The sequence below is a fragment of the Leptonychotes weddellii genome, chromosome 2, assembly GCF_054177405.1.
Source record: "Leptonychotes weddellii isolate Sample4059 chromosome 2, ASM5417740v2, whole genome shotgun sequence".
Taxonomy (NCBI): domain Eukaryota; kingdom Metazoa; phylum Chordata; class Mammalia; order Carnivora; family Phocidae; genus Leptonychotes; species Leptonychotes weddellii.
Genome location: NC_138370.1, coordinates 43,388,128 through 43,413,357, shown reverse-complemented (window position 1 = coordinate 43,413,357; position 25,230 = coordinate 43,388,128). Strand labels below are relative to the sequence as shown.

Genomic DNA, 25,230 nt, shown 5'->3' with positions numbered 1-25,230 from the left:
CTGTGTTCTCCTTTAGGATTTTGATAGACTCCTGTCTCACATTTAGGTCTTTCAACCATTTTGAGTCTATTTTTGTGTGTGGTGTAAGGAAATGGTCCAGTTTCATTCTTCTGCATGTGGCTGTCCAATTTTCCCAACACCAGAGTGGTTGGATTATTTTAAATTTCCACCAGCAATGCATGAGGGCTCCAGTTCCTCTGCATTTTTGTCAGCATTTGGTGGTGTCACTATTTTTTCTTTTTCTTTTTTTTTTTTAGCCATTCTGAGAGGTATGGAGTGATAGCTCATTGTAGTTTTAATTTGCATTTGCTTAATGGCCAATGATGTTGAACTTCTTTTCATGTTCTTATTTGCCATCTGTATATCTTGTTTAGTGAAATGTCTGTCCATGTCTTTTGCCCATTTTCTAACTGGATAGTTTTTTTCTACCGTTGAGTTTGAGAGTTCTCTATATATTCTAAGTAATTCCTTTGTTGGATATCATCTCCCAATCTGTAGCTTTGTTTTCATCCTCTTGTAACAACACTCCCACCAGCCTTAAGGGCTGACTTGCTCCAAGTTAACACACTCCTTGCTTGCTGACCTAAGTCCCCTGATCTATAACAGAATAAATTTACTTTCTTTGAGATTTGCAGACCATGCACCTTGAGGAGTGAAGCACCAGAAATTTCCTAGGCCACAGAAGCCAGAAAATCTCTCTGAAACCTCTTCAGCTTTCTGATTAGCTAACAATTTTTTTAGCAAAATGGTTATTTTGTTTAGTTTTTTTTTTTAGGACACACAAATGATTTTGCTGTCCTCCCTCCCTTCATGCATACGTAGACTTGGCCCTCCTTTGCAGAAAGAATAGCATACTCCCAGTACCAGATCCCTTTGCATTAGAATAATGCTTATAGTTAGCATCATCAAGTCTGCATGTAATCAAGAAACGTGGCTGCCACTGCACTTCCTTTGCTGATTAACCACCCTAAACCCCTTTAAAAACCCCTGGGCCAGGCAGAAAACTCAGAGTTGGCTTTTGGTCAACAGTCCATCTTCTCCCTGGGTTGCTGGCCTCCTGACTAGAGCTCAAATTTCTTTCCAATCAAAAACTCATCTCTTTTTTTCTTTTTTTTTTTCTTTATGTGGTATATATATACAATGGAATATTATGCAGCCATCAAAAGGAATGAAATCTCACCATTTGCAACAACGTGGATAGAACTGGAGGGTATTATGCTGAACGAAATAAGTCAATCAGAGAAAGACATGTATCATATGACCTCACTGATATGAGGAATTCTTAATCTTAGGAAACAAACTGAGGGTTGCTGGAGTGGTGGGGGGTGGGAGTGATGGGGTGGCTGGGTGATGGACACTGGGGAGGGTATGTGCTATGGTGAGCTCTGTGAATTGTGTAAGACTGTTGAATCACAGACCTGTACCCCTGAAACAAATAACACATTATATGTTAAAAAAAAAAAGAAGAAGATAGCAGGAAGGGAAGAATGAAGGGGGTGAAATTGGAGGGGGAGACGAACCATGAGAGACTATGGACTCTGAAAAACAAACTGAGGGTTCTAGAGGGGAGGAGGGTGGAGGGATGGGTTAGCCTGGTGATGGGTATTAAAGAGGGACGTACTGAGTGGAGCACTGGGTGTTATACGCAAACAATGAATCATGGAACACTACATCAAAAACTAATGATGTAATGTATGGTGATTAACATAACATAATAAAAAAAATAAGAAAAAATAAAGTGCTAAAATAGAAAAAAAAGTAAAAATTTGAAAAATAAAATCTTTTATTAAAAAAAACCTCATCTCTTGAGTGATGGCCTTTCAAGTGACTGGGCAGCTGAACTTGGATTTGGTAACACTCTTAATGGGGTCTTTCACAAGGCAAAAGTGTTTAATTTTGATGAGGTCCAATTTATCAATTTTTCCTTTTATGAATTGTGTCTTTGATGTTACTCTATGTGTCAAGGATTTCCTGTGTTTTTTACTAAAATTTCTATGGTTTTTCATTTAAGTTCATGATACATTTTGCATTGTTTTTTCTTTAAAGATTTTATTTATTTATTTGAGAGAGAGAAAGCATGAGCAGGGGGGAAGGACAGAGGGAGAGGGAGAAGCAGACTCCCCACTGAGCGGGGAGCCCATTGCAGTGCTCCATCCCAGGACCCTGAGATCATGACCTGAGCCAAAGTCAGATGCTTAACCGACTGAGCCACCCAGGCACCACTTAAGTTTTAATTGAACTTATTCTAGGAATTAATGGTTCTCAATTAAAAAAAAAAGATTCCTTACTCTGATTTTTGGCTTTATTTTTCCTTATTTTCCTTATCCTATGTTTATCAATAAATTAAATCCAACTCTTTATTCTAGCTATGACAGTTCCTGCCTGGAGTATTGCCTTGAGTATTAGGTTGCAAGACTGGTTCTCATTTAAATCTTCAATTTTAACAGGTTTCTTTGAAATTGGAGTGGGGGGTGGGAGATAGCAACTCTTTACCTTTGGACTGGGGTGGAAGCCCTGATTCTCCACTCAGACCAGTGATGACTAGGGGAAGAGCAGGCGTGAGTTATACCTGGGTGGCATACCTGGGTGGGGTGGAAGCCCAAGTTCCTCAAGTGGCTTCCAGTGACATAAAGGGGGGCAGAGGATGGCTGGTTACTACTAGACTGTAGTTAAAGTCCTGGTTCTCCATATAACTTCTTCTGTAACCACTATGGTGGGCAGTGGAAGGAAGTCAAGGTTGTCCACTTGACCTTGATTGATGGGGTAGGAGGGCCATCAATTTTTTTAGAGGGCCAACAATGTTTAATGTTTATTGTCAAAAAGTTTCTTCCTTCCTAGGTTGCTCCTTTCCTAGTCCAAAGAGAGGGAAGTGTTTCTTGTTTTGTTAGTTTTCGTCTGTGCTCATTGGCATTCTGGGTTGCAGGCTTGTCTAGCAACCAGTCTGGGATATAAAAAAAAAAAAAAAAAAACAACCCAAGGAACTCACTGCTGGGTCCTTTCTTAAGCATTGGAATATCCAGTCAGTCCATCTCTACCTTTAAGAACCTTTATTTTTGTTTTACAATATAATGTATAGTACTTTTAGCTGTACTTAGTGGGAGGGATTGGGGGAACTATGTTTACTCCATCCTGTCTAGAACCAGAAGTTCAAATTCTCTTTTTTGTTTTGTAATGTTTTAAATGGTCCAAAATGTGAAGAAAACACAAGGTTAATGTGACACTTGATATTATCTCTCTTTTTGGTCCTCACAATATTCACCACATGAGAGACTACTTCTAAACAGTGTCATTGCTACAAGAGTCCATTCTTTCTTACCTCAGAACCCTTTCTCCATTCTCTTCTCCCTCATTCCCTCAACCCCTATCCCAACAACTCTCTTCTAAGACCTTATCTCACAGCCTAGCAGGGAAAACTACCATCTCCTAACATTAAACAATAATAGATAATTCTGTAGATAGATACTTTCCCCTTCCATGAGACAGCTTTTTCATTACTCTACAGGATATTTAACATCTGCATCCGTAGTTTTATACCAGTGACCAGATCCATTGCCCAGCAAATGAGTAGGACTAAGTGGACTCATCAAGGTGATGATGAACAGAGCATCTCCCAAGACAAAGAGAGCATTCTTAGGTTTTAAAGACAACAGCCATCATTCATCCTTAGAGCCACAGGAAGCTAATTTCTGAGGGGTTTTTTTCCTATTTTTTTCCAGCATCAATCAAAAATGTTTTTCTTTTTAAATTGTTGTGTTCATTTTATTAAAAACTAAGATTCCAGTCTTTAGTTCAGTGAAATCCACATGTATTTTCCAAAATAGTAAGTCTTTATTCAACTGTCTGCCCAGGAGATTGTGGACTCCTTTAGGTGAGAAACTATGTTTCATTCATGGTTGGATTCCCCAGGGCTTAATGTGCTCACAGTAAATTAATGAAATAAAATGATTCCTTGTATGAATCTCAAATCCTGCTTGGCTTTTTGTTTTTTAAGAAGTTCGAGAAATGGAAAAGACTTAGAGCCCTATTTATGTAGTATATCTAGAGAAGAGTAGAAATATTTATGCAGAATTGCTACATACTAACTCATGGGCATGCACTGACATTCCAAGGACCTGACAATGAGTAGTCCCCAATTCATGTCCCCATTCCCATGGTGGAGCCCTGAATCCCACACATTTTCCAGACTCTTACTGTCTATTCTCAGTGAAGAGAAGATACCCTTGCTTTGGCAGCCCTGAGGTGATAGGAGCTTATAGGGTGAGGGTGGGGATACCCCTCAGTTACCTGGCAAGCATCAAAACTCTCATTCTCATATCCAGCACACAGCATATTCTTGGTAAGTTTTGGAAATGCCTTTGAACATTTCTCCCAATCCATGATGATCATTGGCACTTTCATCAGATCAGTTTTCATAGAGTTTTTGTCATCTAGTCCACAGAGAAAGCACATTAGAAAAGTCACTAGATAGCAGTCTCAGTGCTGATAATGCAACTAGATCACACTGTGTATCCCTGCGTCCCACCAGCCATTTGTCTACCTTTCTTCATATCCTCCACTTTCCCCTTCCTTCCAGTAATCCCATGCTATTCACTCATTCTACCATCCCAGTCTTTTCTAAGCAATTCCCCACCTACTTGAATTATTCCTCTTATTCAAAATCATAATCCTGCTTCCAAGTAGGCTTCCTGTTTAACTCCAACCAACCCTACAGAATTGACTTTTTGGAACTGGCTATTGATCATTCATTTCTCAACATAAGCTTGCCTCTTCAGCATGTATACCTATTGCTACTTTTTAGTGAGTATGACACTTCCCCAACACAGGGCTGCCGAGAGTAGGTTTGTGCTCCTAGGGAAAAAGCTTTCAGGTCCTCCAGGCAAGGGTAGGTTGGCTAAAAGTCTTTATAGGGGATTTGCCAAGGCCCTTTCTGGACTGCCAGCTTCCAGGAATTTGTCTGGACTTCTTTTTATCTCATTAACTCAGACCACACAGATTTCCAAATTCTTCTCCTTATTGAGTAGTTTTAATCTTATAAGTACCCATCTGCCTCTTCCTCACTTCTAACTATCCAGTAGTAGCCCAGAAAGTGTTACTCTAGTTGTCCTCTAGTTACTAAACTCCTGAAATACCTACCATCTTCCAGACCCCAGCTGGTTGCAAAGATCCCCATAGACCCAGAGTCTTGTTCAGGCCTGAGACAGTGCTGTGCTGTTCCCATCCCTTCCCCTACCTATTTTCTTTGGGGATAGTCCAATGGGCCTTTCATAATCCCTTTTTGCCCTAGTACAGCTCCTCCTTTCTTGGCCAAGTAACAATGTAACAACAAGTAATAACATATTCATTTCTAAGAATGGCTGGGCAACATTCCAGGACCATCAAAATTCTAGGCTGGGACAGGCATCTTGAATGCCTGTAGGAACCAGGTGGGAAAGATCAATGTGTGAATCAAAGGAGACGCAAGAGAATAAAGAGTATGGGGGCCCCTGGCAAACTGGAGAGTTTAAATTCAGTTAAACAAACAAGACTGCTCTGTGCTGGCTGAATATGACCACACCTGGCAACTGGCTTGGTGACTGGCATCTCAACTTGGGGCCTTGAGGAGATGCTTCCTTGGCACTGGGAAGGGACTGAGATTTGGCTTCTGTGAGCCTCAGGAATGCAGGGATTTGTTCCAATGCAAGTCTTTTTCTCCTTCCTCCTTCCTTTGCCCTCTCTCCTTTCATGCTCCTGCCCACATCTTAAGATTTACTGGCCCATCCTCAGATGCCTGTGATGTGGCTCCTCCCCCAGCAGCTCTCAGGAGATGCTGAGCAGTCACGTACCACTGCTGGTCTGACCCCATCCTGCCACCCAGCAGTTGTGCCACATGGAGGGGCTGGGCTTTCTGGGCATGCAGATGGGCTCTGTCAGTCCGTTGAATGTGATGGGTGAGTCCAACAGCAGCAAGGCGATATCATTGTCCATGTTGTGTCTTTGAAAGTCCTTGTGAAGAACTATGCTAGTAACACCCTTTATCTCCACAGCTGAGCTTCTTAAGTCATTGCTTCCCAGCACAACACTCAAGTCCGTTGGACTGGTGGCATAGAAACAGAGAGGGGGAAGTGGGAGGGGGAGAGGAGTCATGAAGCACACAGAATTTAATTTGCCCAAAAAACTTAAATCCCGTAGAGTTCTCGGGGCCTTTAGGACTTGTCCTACGGGGGCTGTTGCTCAGGAGATGTAAGAATTTGAGAAAGGTAGAGGGAAGTGAAACAATAGGGGTGGCAGACTACAGCCACATTGCTGCTCCAGCACAGTCCTAGAGATATGAGATACTCCTGTCTCATGTTACAGAGAAACTACTTAGCTTTGGGGACTCCAAAGAATACACAGGAGACCACCTGGCATAGATCAAACTTGCTGGAAGGGTTGGGTGGTAGTCATTCCTGTCTGACTCAGGACTGACCAGGTCTAGGATTTCCCTTAGCAATCAAGTTTTTGCTGAGTGTGGGGCGGTGCCCTGGGGATGAACACTGTCAGAAGCAACAGGGATGGGCTCTTGGATACTTACAGTAGCTCTTCAAAAACTACACAGTGAAGAGCTGTGACAATCCACCACTTGTTGATGATTGAGCCGCCACAGAAATGTTCATTTCTTGCCTGAATACTCACCTGCCATGGGAACTCACCCACCTCAGCCTCCATCCCCCCTATGATTCTGGAATACTGAGCTCTTCCATCAAAAATTGGTCTTTTACCACATTCTGGTAGAATGAAAGAGAAAAAAATGGGAAAAGATGCAACACTTAGTCAATATCCATGGAGGCTTATAAGTAGTTATCATTATACCCATTCTAGAGATGAGGAAATTCAGGCTGGTCCAGTGAAGCCCCTCTAGGAATATGATTAAGGCAACAGTTGCTTTATTTTGTTGCACAGAGTCTGGGACATGGGTCAGAAGTGTTGGCTCTGTCCCCTCTCCAGCATTGCGATCTCAAACAAGTCACTTCACTGAGCTTGTTTCCTGCTCTAGTCTAAGAGAAATCAGAGGAAAATATGTGTCCAGAGCCATCTCTGGAGTGTTAGGCAGAATAATGCCCCCTCCCCCAATAGATGTCCATGTCCTAATGGACCGTGCCCTGGAACTTATAACTATGTTACCTTTCAGGGAAAGGGGGACTTGAGAGATGGAATTAAATTTGCTAATCTGCTGACTTTAAAATGGGGAGATTATCCTGAATAATGTGAGTGGGCCCAGTGTAGTTACAAGGGTCCTTAACATGGTAAAAGGAAGCAGGAGAGAGATATGACTATGGAAGAAAGGTATGCAGAGGTGCATCCTGCTGGCTTTGAAGATGGTGGGGCTAGCAGCCAAGCAATACAGATGACCTGTAGAAGCTAGAAAAGGCAAGGCAAAAGATTCTCCCCTAAAGCCTCAGATCAGGAACAAAGTCCTGCTGATAGCTTGATCTTTGCTCAGTGAGACCTGTGCTGATTTTATCCTACAGAAATGTAAGATGAGAAATGGGTGTTGTTTAAGCTTGTGGTGGTTTGTTACAGCAGCTATAGGAAACACACATGCAGGGAACCAAAAAGGTGGCCCAGAAAGGGCATGGACCTCCTGCAAGCCCTGAGCCTGAGCCCTTCTAGGTTAGAACATTCTGTTCCAGGCAGAGCAGCTCCATGCCCTGAGACACTGAGAGCAAAGGTTGTGGCTGCTCGTGCAGAGAAGAGAAATTCGCCTCTGGATAGAGTACAGGTCCAGAGCCTTGCCTCCGGGAGGAGGAGCCACTCCATTTATGGTGGTTGACTTGACTGTCGCCTTGTGTTCCCGAACAAGGAATGAGTTTGACTCTAAAGAACCTAAGGTCTTCTCTTGTCTCTTTCTTGATGCCACTTGTCCAACTTTTCACTTAATAAAGGTTTTGAGGATTTTGTAGTGTAGGTTGGAGTGACCCAGTAGTGGACATGTTTTGCTTAAAAAAAAAATACAACTATAGTGAAAATTTAGCAATTTGTGTCAAAGGCCTTCAGCTGTCAGTAATCTATAAAGACTTTTTTCAGAACTTTTGGATCTGCACTTCCTCTTTTATTTACCAAACACAGAGTGCTTATTATGTGTCATGCATTGTTACAAACATTCTACAAAGACCAATTTACTTAATTTTCATAATAATGCTATGAGGTCAGGATAAAAAATCATATATGAATGTATGGTTTCAATCATGTTAACAAGCTGGCCTGATGCGTGTGGGAGGAAATGTGTCATGATACTAAGAGTGATAATGAGCTTGAAGCTTGATCAAATGATGGATGACTGCTATGGGTACCAATAGTGTGACATCTCTGAGAAGCAGAATATGGCATTTGCTAAGAGGGTGGGCTCTGGGGTCCCACAGTCCAAATCCGAATCCTGGCTCTGTTGCTTACTGACTGAATGATTTCAGTAAGCATTGGGGAAAACCACTTATCCTTGCTTACCCTCCCTTTCTTCATTCCTAAAATGAACCTACCCTATAAAACAGATGTTTTACAGATTAAATGAGATAATGGGCATTGAGGTGTCCAACACAGTGCTTGGCACAGAGTAAATCCTCAAGCCACATTAGCTGTCAGAATTTCTCATATCATCTTGCACCAAAGGCTTCATGGGGCTGTCAGCTGGGCACCATTCTCCTTTGTCCTGAGAACACCAGTGTAGAATCGTGTGGACTTGTCAATTAATACTAGAGCACAAAACCCCTGAGCAGTGATGGAGGCAATGCTGAAATGGGTGAAAATCTACAGCAATTGTAAACACTGGAGAGGGGTGCATTCTGCTGATTCTCTCCTGACACCACACACCACCCCTGACTCACATTTCAGCCAACGCCCAGGCCAGAGTGAGGGAGGCCAGGTGAATAGGCTGTGTTCTTTTCATGGGGTAGTGTGTGGAAAGGGAAATGCAGGCCCTGGAGTCAGATGGATGCAAAATCCCAGCTCTTCCGCTTCCCTGCTGTGTGACTTGGGACAAATCTTCAACCTTCATAAGGCTCAGAGTTCCTCATGCATGCATGGGGCTGAGAGCGGAGACCCCACTGTGGTAGGATGGAAATTAAATGTGGGGAATTACCTGACCCATGAGAGCAGCTAAGTAACCCAGCTTCCCTGTAACCTCGGCCACCCCTTAGAGAGAGAACCCATCAGGGAACCAACCTTGAGGAGCTGCCCATTGAGAACAGAAGGCCCTGGACTTCCGCCTCTGTGCACACATGTGCTTGTGCCCAGCTAGGCTTCTGCTCTGCACCTGCAGTTCCCCGGAGCTCTGTCATGCTCCTGACCCCCACGCTTTTCTTCCCCTGATTTGGAGGTCTGATGTTCAGCTCATTCTGGGCACTTGCTTCTAGGCACTCCATTACTCATTCAGAGATAAAGTTTAGGATTTCAAAACTGAAACTTAAGGTCAGACTGGTTGAACTTTGGACTGGGGAAGACAGGAGAAGAAAGGGAAGTATTTTTGAGGGGGGTATGTGGGGAAACCTGAAGCTACTGCTCTTGTGTTCTTGTGAGCCAGTCTCTTACTGACCAATTAGCTAATTAATGAGCTCAATAACCACATCTCTCCCTTAGCCCTTAATGCTAACCACCGACTGGATGAAAGTGATGTGAGCAGGGCCATTGTCATGCCCAGCCCCACCTGGGAGAGCTGCTCTGGCCACTGGGAGAGGAGCCTACATACCAACATGTACGCCCTTGGCTTGGGACGTGAGCAGCAGAATTGATAACAGGAGCATGGCCCTTGGCTTTGCTGTTGGCCTAGGAGGTGATGGAGGCCAAGGCCGAGGGAAATGATGCTGACTGAGCCTCCCTTCTTATAGCCAGTCCCTGGCTGATGATGTCACAATGGGCTGTGGGTTTGAAAACTTAGGTCATACAGGCTTCTCTTCTTGCCATTTTGTTTCTAAGATGGTTGCTCAGAGGGATCGCATCCTTGAAGGTATCTGGTCTTAACTTCCCCTCGCACTGATCTGGGCAGGACGCATCCCTCACCGAGTCCTTGATGGGCACCTTGCTTTTGGCCCCTGTCACTCCCACGTATTTTAAGGATCAAATGCCTCCTCTTTCACAAGGCCTGTCATGTCAGGGGTTCTCTGTGAATTTGTGCATAAGGCCTAAGGGAAGGGCTGCCAGGCTGGACCTATAGACTGGGGAGGAGATCCAGGAGGCCCAGAGGCCTCTCCTAGCACTACCACCCTACCCAGTACATTTGCCCTCATAGTTTTCTGCTCAGGCCTCTGATCTTGGGCTGCTGCATGAACCTCCCAGGCTGGATTCAGAGACCCTGGCTTCCCCTCACGCACAGCCCAGCAGGTGACAATCCTTGCAGCCACCACTTTCTGGGTTGATTATACATGGCCCCCAAATCTCCAGATAGGCCCCTGTCCATTCATAGATGGGAAGATCAGACTCAAAGGTGGAAATGCCTGTCCATGGCTTCTCCTTATGTCAGCAGCTCAGTCATGAGATTTGGACCTTACTATTTTTTTCCCATACTTTAAGCACACTGACTTGGGTGGACTCTACCCAAGCATCCTCAGTACTGCCTTCGGGGCCACTGGCCAGGCCCAGTGGTTGGAAGTGAATCACACTCTTTTCAGTTCCCAAAGTGACCACAGTTAATTTTCCAGACCAGAGTGTCTACTCTGCCCAGCCTAGCTCCCAGGGTTTTCTTACCTGCAGAAAAGGAATAATAAGATCCACCAGTAAAATCATTGTGAAGCTCAAAACAAGATTATGTTACTCAGGTGATGGCCCCTCTTTACTATACCAATGGTGTGGCTCCAGCTACTTCTTGAGAGGAGAAATTCCAGGACAGGTGACTTACTCCTTCTCTTATCCCATGGACCCCTGCAGATAGCTGCTCCTCAGCACCCTGGGGTCCACTATGAAGGTTGGGCCAGGGCCTGTTATGTGGTCATGGGACGGCGCGATCCCCATCTCTTCTGAATAATATGTAATCTGCCTCCTCCAGAGGAGGACTGATGAAGGGCTAACCCTTTTTTTCTTTACTGGAATATGGGTAAAAGTACCAAAGCATACTGGGTCACCGAGTGCTAGTCTTACCACCAGAGAGCTCCGGGCTTTCCTTCTGCTCTTCCTTTAGACTCAGCTCTCTCCTCCGCTGGACCTGCTACTCTCACCGCTGCTGAATGCTGGTCGCTTTGCCCTTTGCTCAGGTTCTGGGGGGGTGGGGTGTGGGGGGGAGGAGGAGCCTGGGCCCTAGGTCTGATTGGGAGAAAGGAGGATGCCCGCTAATCTCACTTGTGGGGAGGCAGAGATAATGGGCAAACCCCCACACTAAACTGCTGCTCATTTTCTACAGAAGTATCTGGACAAAAGCACAGCGCTCCTCTAGGAAGATCCATTTCCTTCTGGGTCTATTATCCCTTCTGTTAACACAACTGGGCCCTATGTCCTGTGAAATACTCATTCACTGCCCAGCATTATTATTTTTTTTATTTTTATTTATTTATTTATTTTGTGTGCCAAGCTTCTTTACAATAACAGCAGATTGCAAAATGCCTGAACCAATGGAGGGGAGAGATGGATAGGGACAGAGCTACTGTGCACAGCCACATCTCCAGAGGGCACCAGTCCCATAGACTACAGCAGGACTCCCTCCCCCTGGAATTGGGCAAACATGGGGGCTCAGGTGTGAAGAGAAACTTCAGTGCTCTATAAGGAATCTAGAGAAATCCAAAAAGGAAAGAAGGCACATGATTACATAGGTTGCCCAGGGACTGCTGCCTGACTGATGCTTCAGAGGCCCCCAGGGTGGCATTATCATGGTGACTTTATTTACCACAGTCCTGACCAATAGATCTCTAACTTTGCTGTGCAGCCTGGGGAGCTTTTTCAGTGCAGATTAAGGTTGCCAGATTTATCAAAGAAAAATACAGGATGCCCACTTAATTTTGAATTTCAGGTAAAGAACAACTATATTTCTAATATGTGTGTACCCCTTGCAATGTTTGGAACATACATACACCAAAAATATATATATATTCATTTTTTATCTGAATCCTAATGTATCTGGAGTTCTGTATTTTCTCTGGTAACCGGGGGGTGATTTCCAAGCTTCTCCCTTCAGATGCTGATCCAGTGGATTGGAGGGGAGGAGAGCCAGATCTAAGCATTTTAACAGCTGCTTCCAGATGATTCCAGTGGAGAGCATCCTGGACCACTTTGAGAAATGTCAGTCAGGCTTAGGATAGAGAGCTTCCTGGGGTCCCTGGGAAGCTGGGGCTGGAGTCTGACTCTATCTGGGAAATCTGGAGAGCAAGAGAGTGTCTGGCCAACCACTTAGGGTCTGGGACAGTACTGTGGAGGGACTGCTGACCCCCCAGTTTCTGCAGTGTGGGCTGCACAGAGGAGAGAGCCAGTCGGGGGTGTCTGAGGATCTATCCATAGGGCTTCCCAGAGCGGGCAAGAGGACCCCAGAGGAAAGAGGCTGGAGATGTGCTACCAGGCTTGGGAGCTGCAGGAGAAAGGAGGCCAGCAGGGAACCACAGAAGAGCCCATGAAAACAACACCCTAAAAGTCAGCAGAAAATGACTTCTAGGCCCAGAGGTCAGGAAGCTGATGTTTGGGCTACCTCACCTTTATCTGCACCCTCTCCCCAACTTTGATCTCTGCCAGGAGTGAAAGGGCAGCTCAAGGTGGGGGAAGATGAGCAGAACCAGAGGTGAGAAAAGGCCCCTGTCCCTGAATAGACCCAGACTGGGAAAGGGAGATTTAACAGAGTCAGATTTCAGCCTCTGGAGTATGACAAGAGTTTAGATATTCTAATGCCTACATGGAAACTGGGTTTGGGACTCAAGTGCCTGTAGGACTATTATCTCTGAACAACCAAAAGGTGTACCTGGAGCTTTTTTATCTGGGCAGGACAAATCATCCCTAGTGAATGGAGTTTAAAAAAATAGTGGGGGACACAAATAAAGTGTTTTGATGGCAGTCCATGTGTATGTATCTTCATGCAATTTCCAAAGCAAATCTGATCAGGTAGGTATCTTTTCTCATCAGTGATTTTCTCAATGGCATTTGGGAACTCATCTGCTGCCTCTTGGTCACCAAAAGCTGCTTCTCCTGTTATCTTGACATTTTTTAAACCACACCGCTTTATAAAATCATCAAGCCATCCTTTGTTGGTATTAAATTCTCCAGCTTTAGATCTTTCACCTTCCTTTTGCTTGAAGTTGTTATATAATGACTTTGCTTTTTCTCAAGTCATATTAGAGTCTAGAGGTATGCCTTTTTTATAGCAATCCTGCACCCATATAAAAGCTGCATTTTCAATATGAGATAAAAAGGCATTTTGCAAAAAGTCCAAGGTTTTTGTACCTGCTGGCATAGCTGCAGTGATGACTTCACGGATCCTTTTTTTTTTTAACAATGATCCTATGCTGGATTCATTTACCTTGAAATGGTGGGCAACCATAGCGGCAGACCTCAGTCTATAGTACATATGAAGGAATTAAACTTTTTCTTGTAATGTCATGACTTTTTTCTGCTTCTTAGAAGCACTTTCAGCATCACTAGTAGCACTTTGTATTGGCTCATAGTGTTATTCAAGGTTTACAGTATTGCACTAAACACAATGAAAAATACACAAGAACTTGAGAGATTACTTTTTAATTGCAATACACAACTTACTGGAAAGACCAGTTGCTTACATGGAAATGATTGTCATCACAGCATTTGAAGTGGATATTCCCAACACTGGAGTTCACTGCAATAGCAACAGAAGATGGCTATGAAAGTATTACAGTAATACAGTATACACTACAGTTAATTTTTTACAGTCATGATTTAATACTGCATCTTTACATTTGCTTATATTTCTCCTGACCATGAATGACTTCATGTACAGTCTGTAAATTTTGTGTGTGCATAAGTTTTGATAAATTTTAACCTTTTGTAATAGATTTGTGTGTATTTTATGGCAGTAAATGATATAATAGTCTAGTATATACATATATTATATGCATTTATGGCACACCAAATTTTTTTTTCTTCTAAAGATTCATTTATTTATTTTAGAGAGAGAGAGCGCGCACACGCATGTGTGAGTGCACATGTGTGTGGGGAGGGACAGAGGGAGAGAATCTTGAAGCAGACCCCACGCCAAGAGCAGAGCCTGACACAAGGCCGGATCCCATGACCCATGAGATCACTACCTGAGCCAAAACCAAGAGTGGGACGCTCAACCAACTGAGCCATTCAGGCACTCCACCAAATTTTTTCTTAATTTTTTTGGTATCCCTAGGCTATGCAATTTGTCTGTTTTTCCAATTGTTGCAAATCTCCAAACAATTTTCCAATATATTTATTGAAAAAAATCTGTGTATAAGTGGATTGTGCAGTCAGAACCTGTGGTGTTCAAGGGCCAACTGTGCCCTAGACCGGGTGACTTAAAAAACAGACATTTATTTCTGTTGGATATCCAAACTCTCCAAACTCAGGGTGCCAGGATGGTTGGTTCTTGGACAGGGCTCTCTTCCTGGTTTTCAAACAGCTGCTTTCTTAGTGGGTCTTCACATGGATGAGAGATCTCTTCCTATCTCTTATTATAAGGGCACAAATCCTATTTGTGAGGGCTCCGCTCTCATGATCAATTACTTTTCAAAGGCCCACCTCCAAATCCTATCACACTGAAATTAGGTTTCAACAAATGAATTTTTTAAAAAGATTTTATTTATTTTTTGACAGAGAGAGACACAGTGAGAGAGGGAACACAAGCAAGGCGAGTGGGAGAGGGAGAAGCAGGCTCCCCATGGAGCAAGGAGCCCGATGTGGGGCTGGATCCCAGGACCCTGGAATCAAGACCTGAGCCAAAGGCAGACACTTAACGACTGAGCCATCCGGGTGCCCCTCAACAAATGAATTTTGAGGGAGATACAAACATGCAGTCCACAATACAGGGACTGCTACATAGTAATGCATCCAAAACATACTTGCTATGATAATGCAATAATGTTCTGGAGCCCATTTTACAAGTTTAATCACCAAATATGCAGTCAGTCAGTGGCAGATCATGATCATTGTCTCAGGTATACACAGGCTCTGAGATCATCTTCATGTCTAACCCTCTTGGATTCTGAGTGAGGCGCCTAGTGCACCAGAAGGACAGGGCACTGGCTTGTTCTGATGGCTTCCTGCATGCCAAGGTTTTGCATTTGCCATCACATTTAATCTGCAGAACAACCCTACAAAACTAGACCAAGTTATCTTCTTTCCTCATTTCATGGTGAAGAAAGCAGCCTAGGACAAGTTAAGGAACCAGACCAGAATCACAGGGTACTGAGTGAGGAGGTTAATTTTATGTCAACTTGACTGGATTATGGAGTGCCCAGATATTAAACATTATTTCTGAGTGTGTCTGTAAGGGTGTTTCCAGATGAGATTAGCATTTGAATTTGTAGAGAGAGTAAAGCAGATGGCCCGTCCCAACGTGGGTGGACATTCTCCAATCCGTTGAAGGCCTAAATAAAACAAAAAGTTGGGGGAAGAGAACATTTGCTCTCCCTGCCTGACTACTTGACCTGGGACATCAGTCTTCTGCCCTCCGACTTCACCATTAGCCTTCTGGATCTTAGGCCTTTAGACTTGGACTAGAACTTCTATCACTGGTTCTCTTGTTTTTCAGGTATTTGGACTTAGACTGGAATTACACCATTGGCTTTCTGGCATTCAGGCCTTCAAACTACATGACTGGCTTTCTTGGGTCTCCAGTTTGCAGATGGCAGATAATGGGACTTGTCAGCCTCCATAATTGTATAAGCCAATTCCTTATAATAATAAGTCATTACATATATGATATATAATAGCCTATTGGTTCTGTTTCCCTGAAGAACCCTGACTAATACTGTGAATATCATGCCAGGATCCAAACCCAGGTCTGCCCAGCTCCGAAGACCATACTAGTCTACATTAGGCTTTTAGACATATAACCACAGTTAATTCTCAAATTAGTTTGGCTTATCCTTTTGAAAAACTCATGAGGGGAGAAGAAACATAAACTTTGACTTTCTCAAGATAGTACAACTCATCAGGGCAGAGCATACCTCACCAACATTCACAGGTCAATCTCCACCTTGAGGGGGAGGCCAGCCTTTTCTTCTCAAGGCATTCATTCATTCATTCCAACTATTTATTAAGTGCCTAATATGTACCAGGAAATTTTCTAAAAACTAGGGATATAGGAATAAATAATAAAAAGTCCTTGCCCTCACAAAGATTATTATAGTAGAAGAGACAGAAGTTAAATAAATCCTGAAGATATGGACTTTATTAGATGATAGTAAATGCTATGGAAAAATAAAGTAGAGAAAGAGTATAGTGAGTGCAGGTTAAAGAAGGTAGCAGGTGCTGTTTTTAATAGAGTGATTGGGAGGTCCAACTGACAAGGGGACAGAAGAGACCTGAAGGAAGAAGGGAGCAAGCCTTGCAGGTAACTGGGAAGCCTTATAGGTAGCTAGCGAGACTTGTAGGTAACTGGGGAATATTATTGTAATCTTGTGATATAATAAGAAACATATATTGTAGTCTTCATCCGGATTCCTGGCCAGAGCCCTTAAAATCTTTGTAATTTCTTATGTGTTAATATATGGTTCTTGTCCTGAGCCCTAAAATAGCTCTGAGGTGATAAAGATGAAAGGAGTGTCTCCTGTTATCAGTAACAAGCCTTTTTCAACCACATCTGAGTTTATGTTAATGAGATGACTTTTGAAAAATCCCTTGGGCTAGGGGGCTGGTTGCCTGGGGAACCAATTTTGTGACTAGAAGGTTGGAATTTCCAGCCCCAGACCTGATGTCTAAGGAGAGAAGGGCTGGAGGCTGAATTAACCACCAGTGGCCAGTGGTTTAGTCAATCAAGCCTACATAATGAAGCCAACATAAAAACCCTAACTGAAGGGGTTCAGAGAGTATATGGGTTGGTGCACACATGAAGGTGCTGGAAGGGTGGTGCACCTAGAGAGGGCAAGAGAACTCCATGTCCCTTGTCCCTTCCCTATACCTTATTCTATGTATCTTTTCCATTTGGTTGTCCCTGAGTTGTATTCTTTATAATAAATCAGAAATAGTGAGTAAAGCTCACTGAGTTCTATGACCTCTTCTAGCAAATCATGGAAACTGAGGAGGGGTTGTGGAAACTCCTGATTTATAGCAGGTCAGTCAGAAGTGTAAGTGACAACCTGGATTTGTGATTGGCATCTGAAGTGGGTGCAATTTTGTGGGACTGAACCCTTAACCTGTGGGGTCTGCACTTACTCCATGTAGTTAGTGTCAGAATTGAGTTAAACTGTAGGACTACCATTCAATGTCCACTAAGAGTTGGAGAAGTGCTTGGTGTGGAAAAACCCACACATCTGATGTCAGAACTGTTGCGAGAACAGAGGAGAAAACAGGAGTCTTTACTTACAGATAATAGCTATTGTGAGCAGTTAGCACTTCATTCAGTCTTCTATACAGTCATTCTTTGAATTCTTCACAAAGAGTTATAAATGAGAGGAGATAGGGTGGTGGCTAAAGAGTAAGTCAGAGTAGGGGGAGAGCCTTTTGAGACTTGTTTATTTAGAAGATTTGATGACTTAAGCACATTTAAATGCTGATGAGAAAGATGTGGAAGAGAAAAAGAGCATGAGGACTAGGGAGGGAGCAAGTAATTGATAGTATCATATTGCCGAGGCTGTGGGAGGATTGAGAGGTTCAGAGGACACGGGGAGGGATTATCTTTAATTAGAAGACATTGCTCCTCTTTGGAACATTCTAGTCCCATTTTACACACCAACACCCTCTTATTTTCCTACAGTACTTCTGGCAATTGCTAGCTTCCATTTCCAGCTCTGCTTCCTCTATAGGACCATAAATGTTGGCAGTTATTCTGGGCTCAGTCCTAGGCCTTCTTTGCTTCTCTCTCCATACCTTCTCAATGAACAATCTTATCCATTCCCATGACTTAAATAGGCTGATAACTTTCCAATTTATACTTCCGCCCCAAACTTTCAGATCTGTACTTGTATCTGACTGCTCATCCTATATAGCTCATCAATCACATTACTTTTATATTCAACCTCTTTGGTTATCTCTCAATTACATCTGTTTCTTGGTAACTCCACTATTATGGGATGAATTGTGTCCCTCTTAAAATTCATATGTTCATATCCCAGCCCCCAGTACCTCAGAATATAATCATATTTGAAGATAAGGTCTTTAAAGAGATGATTAAGTTAAAATAAGGCCCTAATCCAATATAACTGGTGTTCTTATAAAAAGAAGAAGATGGTTACCAGAGGGGAGGTGGGCGGGGGGATAAGTGAAATAAGTGATGGAGATTAAGGAGTGCTCTTGAGATGAGCACTGGGTGATGTATGGAATTGTTGAGTCACTATGTTGTACACCTGAAACTAATATAACACTGTATGTTAACTATACTGCAACTAAAATTAAATTAAATTTAAAAAACAGAGGAAGAGACACCAGAAGTGCATGTGCACAGAGAGAAGACCGTAGTGAAGAGGCAATAAGAGGATGACCATCTGCACACCAGCCAGAGAGGCCTGGAACAGATCCTTCCATTATGGCCCTCAGAAGGAAACCAACCCCGTTGACACCTTGATCTTGGACTTCCCAGCCTCCAGAACTGAGAAATTTCTGTTGTTTAAGCCACCCAGTATGTGGTACATTGTTATGGTAGCCTTGGCAAACTAATATACCCACCTCTTTACTACTTAGGCCACCATCATCTTTCATCTGCATTTCTGGAGCAACTTCCTAAATTATATTCTCTTTTCTAGTTAATCCTCTCTAAAATAATCCCTGTGTAACACTCAGAGTAATCTTTTCATGCATATGTGACTATATGACCCATTTTCATTTTACCATTCTCCCCATTAACCTCACAATAAAGTTCAATCTTCTAAAAAGTCATAGCAGGCTTTGAGATAAAAAATATGAAAACTCACCCAAAGACCCATAGCTTTTTGATGCCAAAGCACATGATAGAATACAGGGCTTCACAAGAGGCTCAGAGTCAAAAGTGGGAAGGGAATGTGCAGACAAAAGTTTGTTTAAGACGGTGTCCCTTTATTCCCCACTGTGGAGGGAATACAGGGAAGGATTAGGCACACAGACTCATTAAGCCAGGCTGCCTTGCATCCCCTGTATCCTCCCTAACCCTGGGCTTACTGTGATGTCACCTAAGACCAGCTCTGCCATGCATTTGTGATGGCCCCAACTGAAGCAGTGGCAGTTGGCACTTTATCAGCTTTGGCTAGAGGCATAGGTTGGGCAATTCTGGACTGGAATGAAAAGAAGATGCTCCAGCTTCTAATTCCACTGCTTATGGTGCTCAAGGGACATGCCCTGGAAGATCCAGGTCTGTGCCAGGCTAACCCAGAGCAGAGGATGGAGAGAGGCCTTCAACCTCTTACCTGGTTCCTGTAGATTTGATTTAGAGTCCTGAGGGGGTGCTGAGTTAGAGCAAATGGCTCAGGAAATGAAGAGATTACAACTGATTAATCAAAGTAGATGTTTTGGGCTAGTGAACATGCCTTTTAAAATGATCCTCCAGGGTCTGGACCCGAGTTCTGGAAATACAGGGACTTGGAACAACAGTTTAGCAATTGCCTCTGCTTCTCCAGTCTCACTCCCTTCTTTATAAATGTATTAAGGATCTTTCTGGGCCCAACACTCTGGGACAAGTAGCAGAGTTGTGGTGGAATAAGGGCCTTATTAATTCAGACTACGTGTATTAGATTATGCAATCTCATAAAGTGGGAAAAGTTATAGGACTATTATAGGAGCAAATGAATTAATGCAGCATTTTCAAGTATGTTCCATAAAATCCATGTCCTGTTAGAAGCTGCACAGAAAAAGAAAAAGTCCTCATGGTTAGATAAGATTTTAGAAATGCTCTATTTCATACTTTTTCTGTAGAGTCACAGTGAATATTCACATATTAAAGGTTTGGAGAAATCTCACTGTAAAGAAAATAGTTTAATTTCATTTAATCTGGTATTTCTGAAATGTTTCTGGCCACAAGACCAATCTTTACCCCCTTATTTGTAGCATTTTCCTTAGTTGTAACATTTTCCATTTATCCTTTTGAGAGTTACCTGTTCTTATAACTTTCTTATTTTTCCTATTTGAATGGGTGTGGTAAACTGGTTTGCAGGACCTTTTTTAATTTTAATGACATTAGCCCTTTGTGTCTTATGTGTGCTGCTAAATCTTTTCTCCTAATTCTTTAACACTCTTAAAACTCTATTTTGGACCAAATGTAAAAATTTTAAATTTATGTAAAAAATTCATCAATATTTTTATTTGATGTGCTAGAAGGACCTTTTCATCCCAGATTATAAACACAATCAGACCTGTAGCATAATGAGCTCTGAAGTTAGACTGACAGCAACTAATTACATTTCCTTCACATATTTGTTATGTGGTCTCAGAATAAGTTACTAAATATCTCTGTATTTGTTTCCTTATCTGTAAAATGGCAATATTAGGGTGGAACTTTTATAGGCAAATGAAGATTAGATGCTATCAGCATAAAAAGGACTATTTTATATATGAGATGTTTTATGTAAGCCACATGGTAACCACAAACTAAAAACCTAGAGTAGAGCCACAAAACATAAAAGGGGAGACTGAGTAAATCACCATGGAAAATGACCACTTTATAAAGGTAGACAGAAAAAGAGGGAAAAAGAAACAATGGAGATACAAAACAACTAGAAGACAAATGATATGATGGCAGAAGTATGTCTTTACATATCAATAGTCACTCTAAATATAAATGAATTGAATTCACCAATAGAAAGGCACAGAATATTCTGGAGGGTTAAAAAAAAAAAAAAGACCCAACTACATGCTGCCTACAGGAAACTCATTTTAGCTCTAAAGACCCACCTAGGCTCAATGTAAAGGGATGGAAAAAGATATTTCATGCAAGTGGAAAACAAAAGGAAAGTGAATGTAGCCATACTTACATCAGACAAAGTAGACTTTATGCTAAAAAAGATAACAAGAGATTCAGGTCATTATATAATGATTAAAAAGTCAATACATCAAGAATATATAACAATAGTAAATATATATGCACCCAATATTACAGCACTGGAATATATTAAACAAAACCTAATGGATATGAAGAGAGAAATAGAAAAAATATAATAATAGTAGGAGATTTCACTACCCCACTGTCAACAATGGGTAGAACATCCAGACAAAATCAAAAGAAATATTGGAATTGAATCATAATCCAGAACAAATGAACTTAATAAACATGTATAGACCATTCTATCAAATCAGCAGAATATTCTTCGGGAGTACACAGGTAACATTCTTGAGGATAGATTGTACAATATGGCACAAAACAAATCTTAGAAGTTTGAAGAACATTGAAATCATATCAATTACCTTTTCTGACCACAATGGAATGAAGTTAGAAATGAAGAAGAGGAAAGCTGGAAAATCTACAAGTATGTGGAAACTAAACAACACACTTCTGAACAACCAATGGGTCAAAGAAGAAATCAAAAGAGACATTTTACAAATATCTCAAAACAAATGAAAATGGAAATGCAATATATCAAAAATTATGTGATGGAGCAAAAGCAATTGAGAAGAAAGTTTATAGTGATAAATGCATATATTAAGAAATTAGAATGATCTCAAATAAACAACCTATATTTATACTTTAGGGAACTTGAAAAAGAAAAAATTAAGCCCACGGTTAGCAGAAGGAAGGAAATAATAAAGATCAGAGTGGAGATAAATAAAATATAAATCAGAAAAACAATACAAAGTGTCAACAAAACTAAATGTCAGTTTTTAAAAAAGATAAACAAAATTTACAAATCTTTAGCTAAACTAAGAAGAAAAAAGAATGAAAACTCAAATAAATAAAATTGGAAATGAAAAAAGACATTACAACTTACGCTACAAAGATACACAGGCTCATAAAAATTGTGTGGCAACAGATTAGATAACCTAGAAGAAATGGATATATTCCTAGGACATACAACCTACCAAACTGAATCATGAAGAAATAGAAAATCTGAGCAGACCAATAATGAGTAAGAAGATTGAATCAGTAATCAAAAGCCAACCAATACAGAGAAGGATGAGACCTGACAGTTTCAATGGCTCATTCTACCAAACATTTAAGGAATTAATGTCAAGCCTTTCAAACTCTTCCAAAAAATAGAAGAGGAAGGAACATTTCCAAACTCATTTCACAAGGCCAGCATACTCTGATACCAAAGCCAGATAAGGATGCTATAACAGAAAAAAACTACTGACCAATATTCCTGGTGAATATAGATATACAAATTCTCAACAAAGTATTAGCAAACCAAATTCAATAGCACATTAAAAGGATCATAAACCATGATCAAGTGGTATTCACCCCTAGGATTAAAGGATGGTTCACAGATCAATATATGTGGCACACCACATTAACTCAATGAAAGATAAAAATCACATGATCATTTCAATAGATGCAGAAATAGCATTTGACAAAATACATTAGCTTTTCATGATAAAAATACTCAACATATTGGGTATAGAAGGAACATACTTCAATATAATAAAAGCCATATATGACAAACCCACAGCCAACATTATACTCAACGGAAAAAAATTGAAAGCTTTTCCTCTAAGGCCAGGAACAAGACAAAGGTGCCCATTCTCACTTATTCAACAAAGCACTGGAAGTCCTAGCCAGAGCAATTGATCAAGAAAATAAAATAAAAGGCATCCAAATGAAAAAGGAAAAAGGAAAATTGTCTTGTATGCAGATGATGTAATTTTTTATATGGTAAATAAATTTACTACACCAAAAAACTAATCAATGAACTCAGTAAAGTTGCAGGATACAAGATCAACATACAGAAATCAGTTGCATTTCTGTACACTAACAACATTATATCTGAGAATGAAATAAAGAAAATAATCCCATTCACAAGAGCATCAAAAAATAGGAATAAATTTAACCCAAAAGACGAAAGATCTCTACACTGAAAACTATGACTTTGATTTAAAAAAAATCAAGAAAACACAAACAAATGGAAAAATATCCCATGTTTATGGATCACACAAACTCTATCAAAATTCCAACAACACCTTTCTCAGAAATAGAAGAAAAAAAACTTAAAATTTGTATGGAATCACCAAATTCTCTGAATAGCCATAGTAATTCTGAGGAAGAACAAACCTGGAGGCATCACACAAAGCTATAGGGAATAAAATCAGACACAAAGACCAATGGAAACAAATTGACAGCCCAGAAATAAACCCTCACATACATGGCCAACTAATATTTGACAGGGATCCAAGGATACTCAATGGGGAAAAAAAGTCTCTTCAATAAGTGGTTCTGGAAAACTGGTTAGTCACATGAATGAAATGGGACCCCTATCCTACACCACACGTCAAAATTAACTTGAAATGGATAAAAGACTTAAACATAAAAACTAAAACCATAAAACTCCTAGGAGAGGGTGCCTGGGTGGCTCAGTTGGTTAAGCGATTGCCTTCGGCTCAGGTCATGATCCTGGAGTCCCAGGATCGAGTCCCGCATCGGGCTCCCTGCTCGGCAGGGAATCTGCTTCTCTCTCTGAACCTCCCTCCTCTCATGCTCTCTATCTCATTCTCTCTCTCAAATAAATAAATAAATAAATAAACAAATAAATAAAATCTTAAAAAAAAAAAAAACTCCTAGGAGAAACAAAGGAAAAAGTTTCTTGACATTGTTATTGGCAACAATTTTTTGGTTGTGACACCAAAAACACAAGCAATAAAAGGAAAAATTAATAAGGGGAACTATATCAAACTAAAAAGTTCTGCACAACAAAAGAAAAAGTCAACAAACTAAAAGGCAACCTACTGAATGGGAGAAAGTATTTGCAAATCATATATCTGATAAAGGCTTAATATCCAAAATATATAAAGAACTCACATAATTTAATAGCCAAAACTTTCTTTTGATTAAAAAATGGACAGAGGAACTGAATAGATATTTTCCCAAAGAAGACATACAAATGACCAACAGATAGGTGAAACATGAACAGATACACTGACATCACTAATCATCAGGAAAATGCAAATCAAAACCACAAGGAGATATCACCTCACACCTGCTAGAATAGCTTTTATCAAAAAGACAAGAGATAACAAGTATTGGCAAGGATGTAGAAAAAGGGGAACTCTTGTGCACTGTTGGTGGGAATGTAAATTGGTGCAACCAATTTGGAAAACAGAATGAGGTTTCGTTAAAAAATTAAGAATAGAATTATTATATGATCCTGCAGTCCCACTTCTGGGTGTATATTCAAAGGAAAGGAAAACAGGATCTCAAAGAGTTGTCTGTATTCTCACATTCATTTCAGCATTATTCACAATAGCCAAGATATGGAAACGACCTAAGTGTCTGTCAATGGATGAATGAATAAAGATGTGATAAATACATGAATATTATTCAGTCATAGCAAAGAAGGAAATCCTGCCATTTGCAACAACATGAATGGACCTTGAGGGCATTACGCTGAGTGAAATAAGTCAGACAGAGAATGACAAATACTGTGTGATCTCACTTATATTTGGAATCTGAAAACAACAACAACAACAACAACAACAAACTCATAGAAACAGAGAGTAGAGTGGTGGTTATCTATGGGTGGGAGAAATGGGGAGAGGTTGGTCAAAGGATACAAATTTTCAGTTAGAAGATGAATAAATTCTGGGAACCTAATGTAATATATGGTGATTATAGTTAATAGTACTGTAGTATATACTTGAATGTTGCTAAGAGAGTAGATCTTAAATGTTCTCACTACAAAAAAGAAAAGGTAATAATGGGATGTGGTGGAGATGTCAGTTAATGCTATGTGTGGTAATCATTTTGCAATATATAAGTGTATCAAATCAACAGTCCATCTTAAACTTTCACACTGTTCTATGTCAGTTATATCTTAATCTGAAAAACAAAATTATCCTCAGTAGAAGATACTACACAGATACTGCAGAAGGAAAGGGCTTTTTTCCTGGTTCTGTCTGGCATGCTTCTGTTTGCTTCTCTTTGTTCCTTCAGTATGATTGTTGCAGGAAGAGGACATCCAGAAGTGCTTGGCTCCAGCCATGGGTCATAAGCTTGAGTCTAGTCCCCTGTTTAGTGACCTCCTGGTATATAAATGGCCCCAAAATGGC

General features: G+C 41.1%; 1 protein-coding gene across 1 annotated transcript in view; it reads right to left on the bottom strand.

Annotated features, from left to right (window-relative positions):
- Positions 1-25,230, bottom strand: part of PRSS55 (serine protease 55) — a 99,350-nt gene that overhangs the window by 8,977 nt on the left and 65,143 nt on the right. Inside the window, exons 2-4 of the mRNA XM_081810690.1 lie at positions 6,551-6,743; positions 5,823-6,073; positions 4,285-4,427 (exon numbers count right to left, since the gene is read on the bottom strand). Coding sequence (XP_081666816.1) covers positions 4,285-4,427; positions 5,823-6,073; positions 6,551-6,743 — 587 coding nt within the window. The remainder of the gene's footprint in view (positions 1-4,284; positions 4,428-5,822; positions 6,074-6,550; positions 6,744-25,230) is intronic.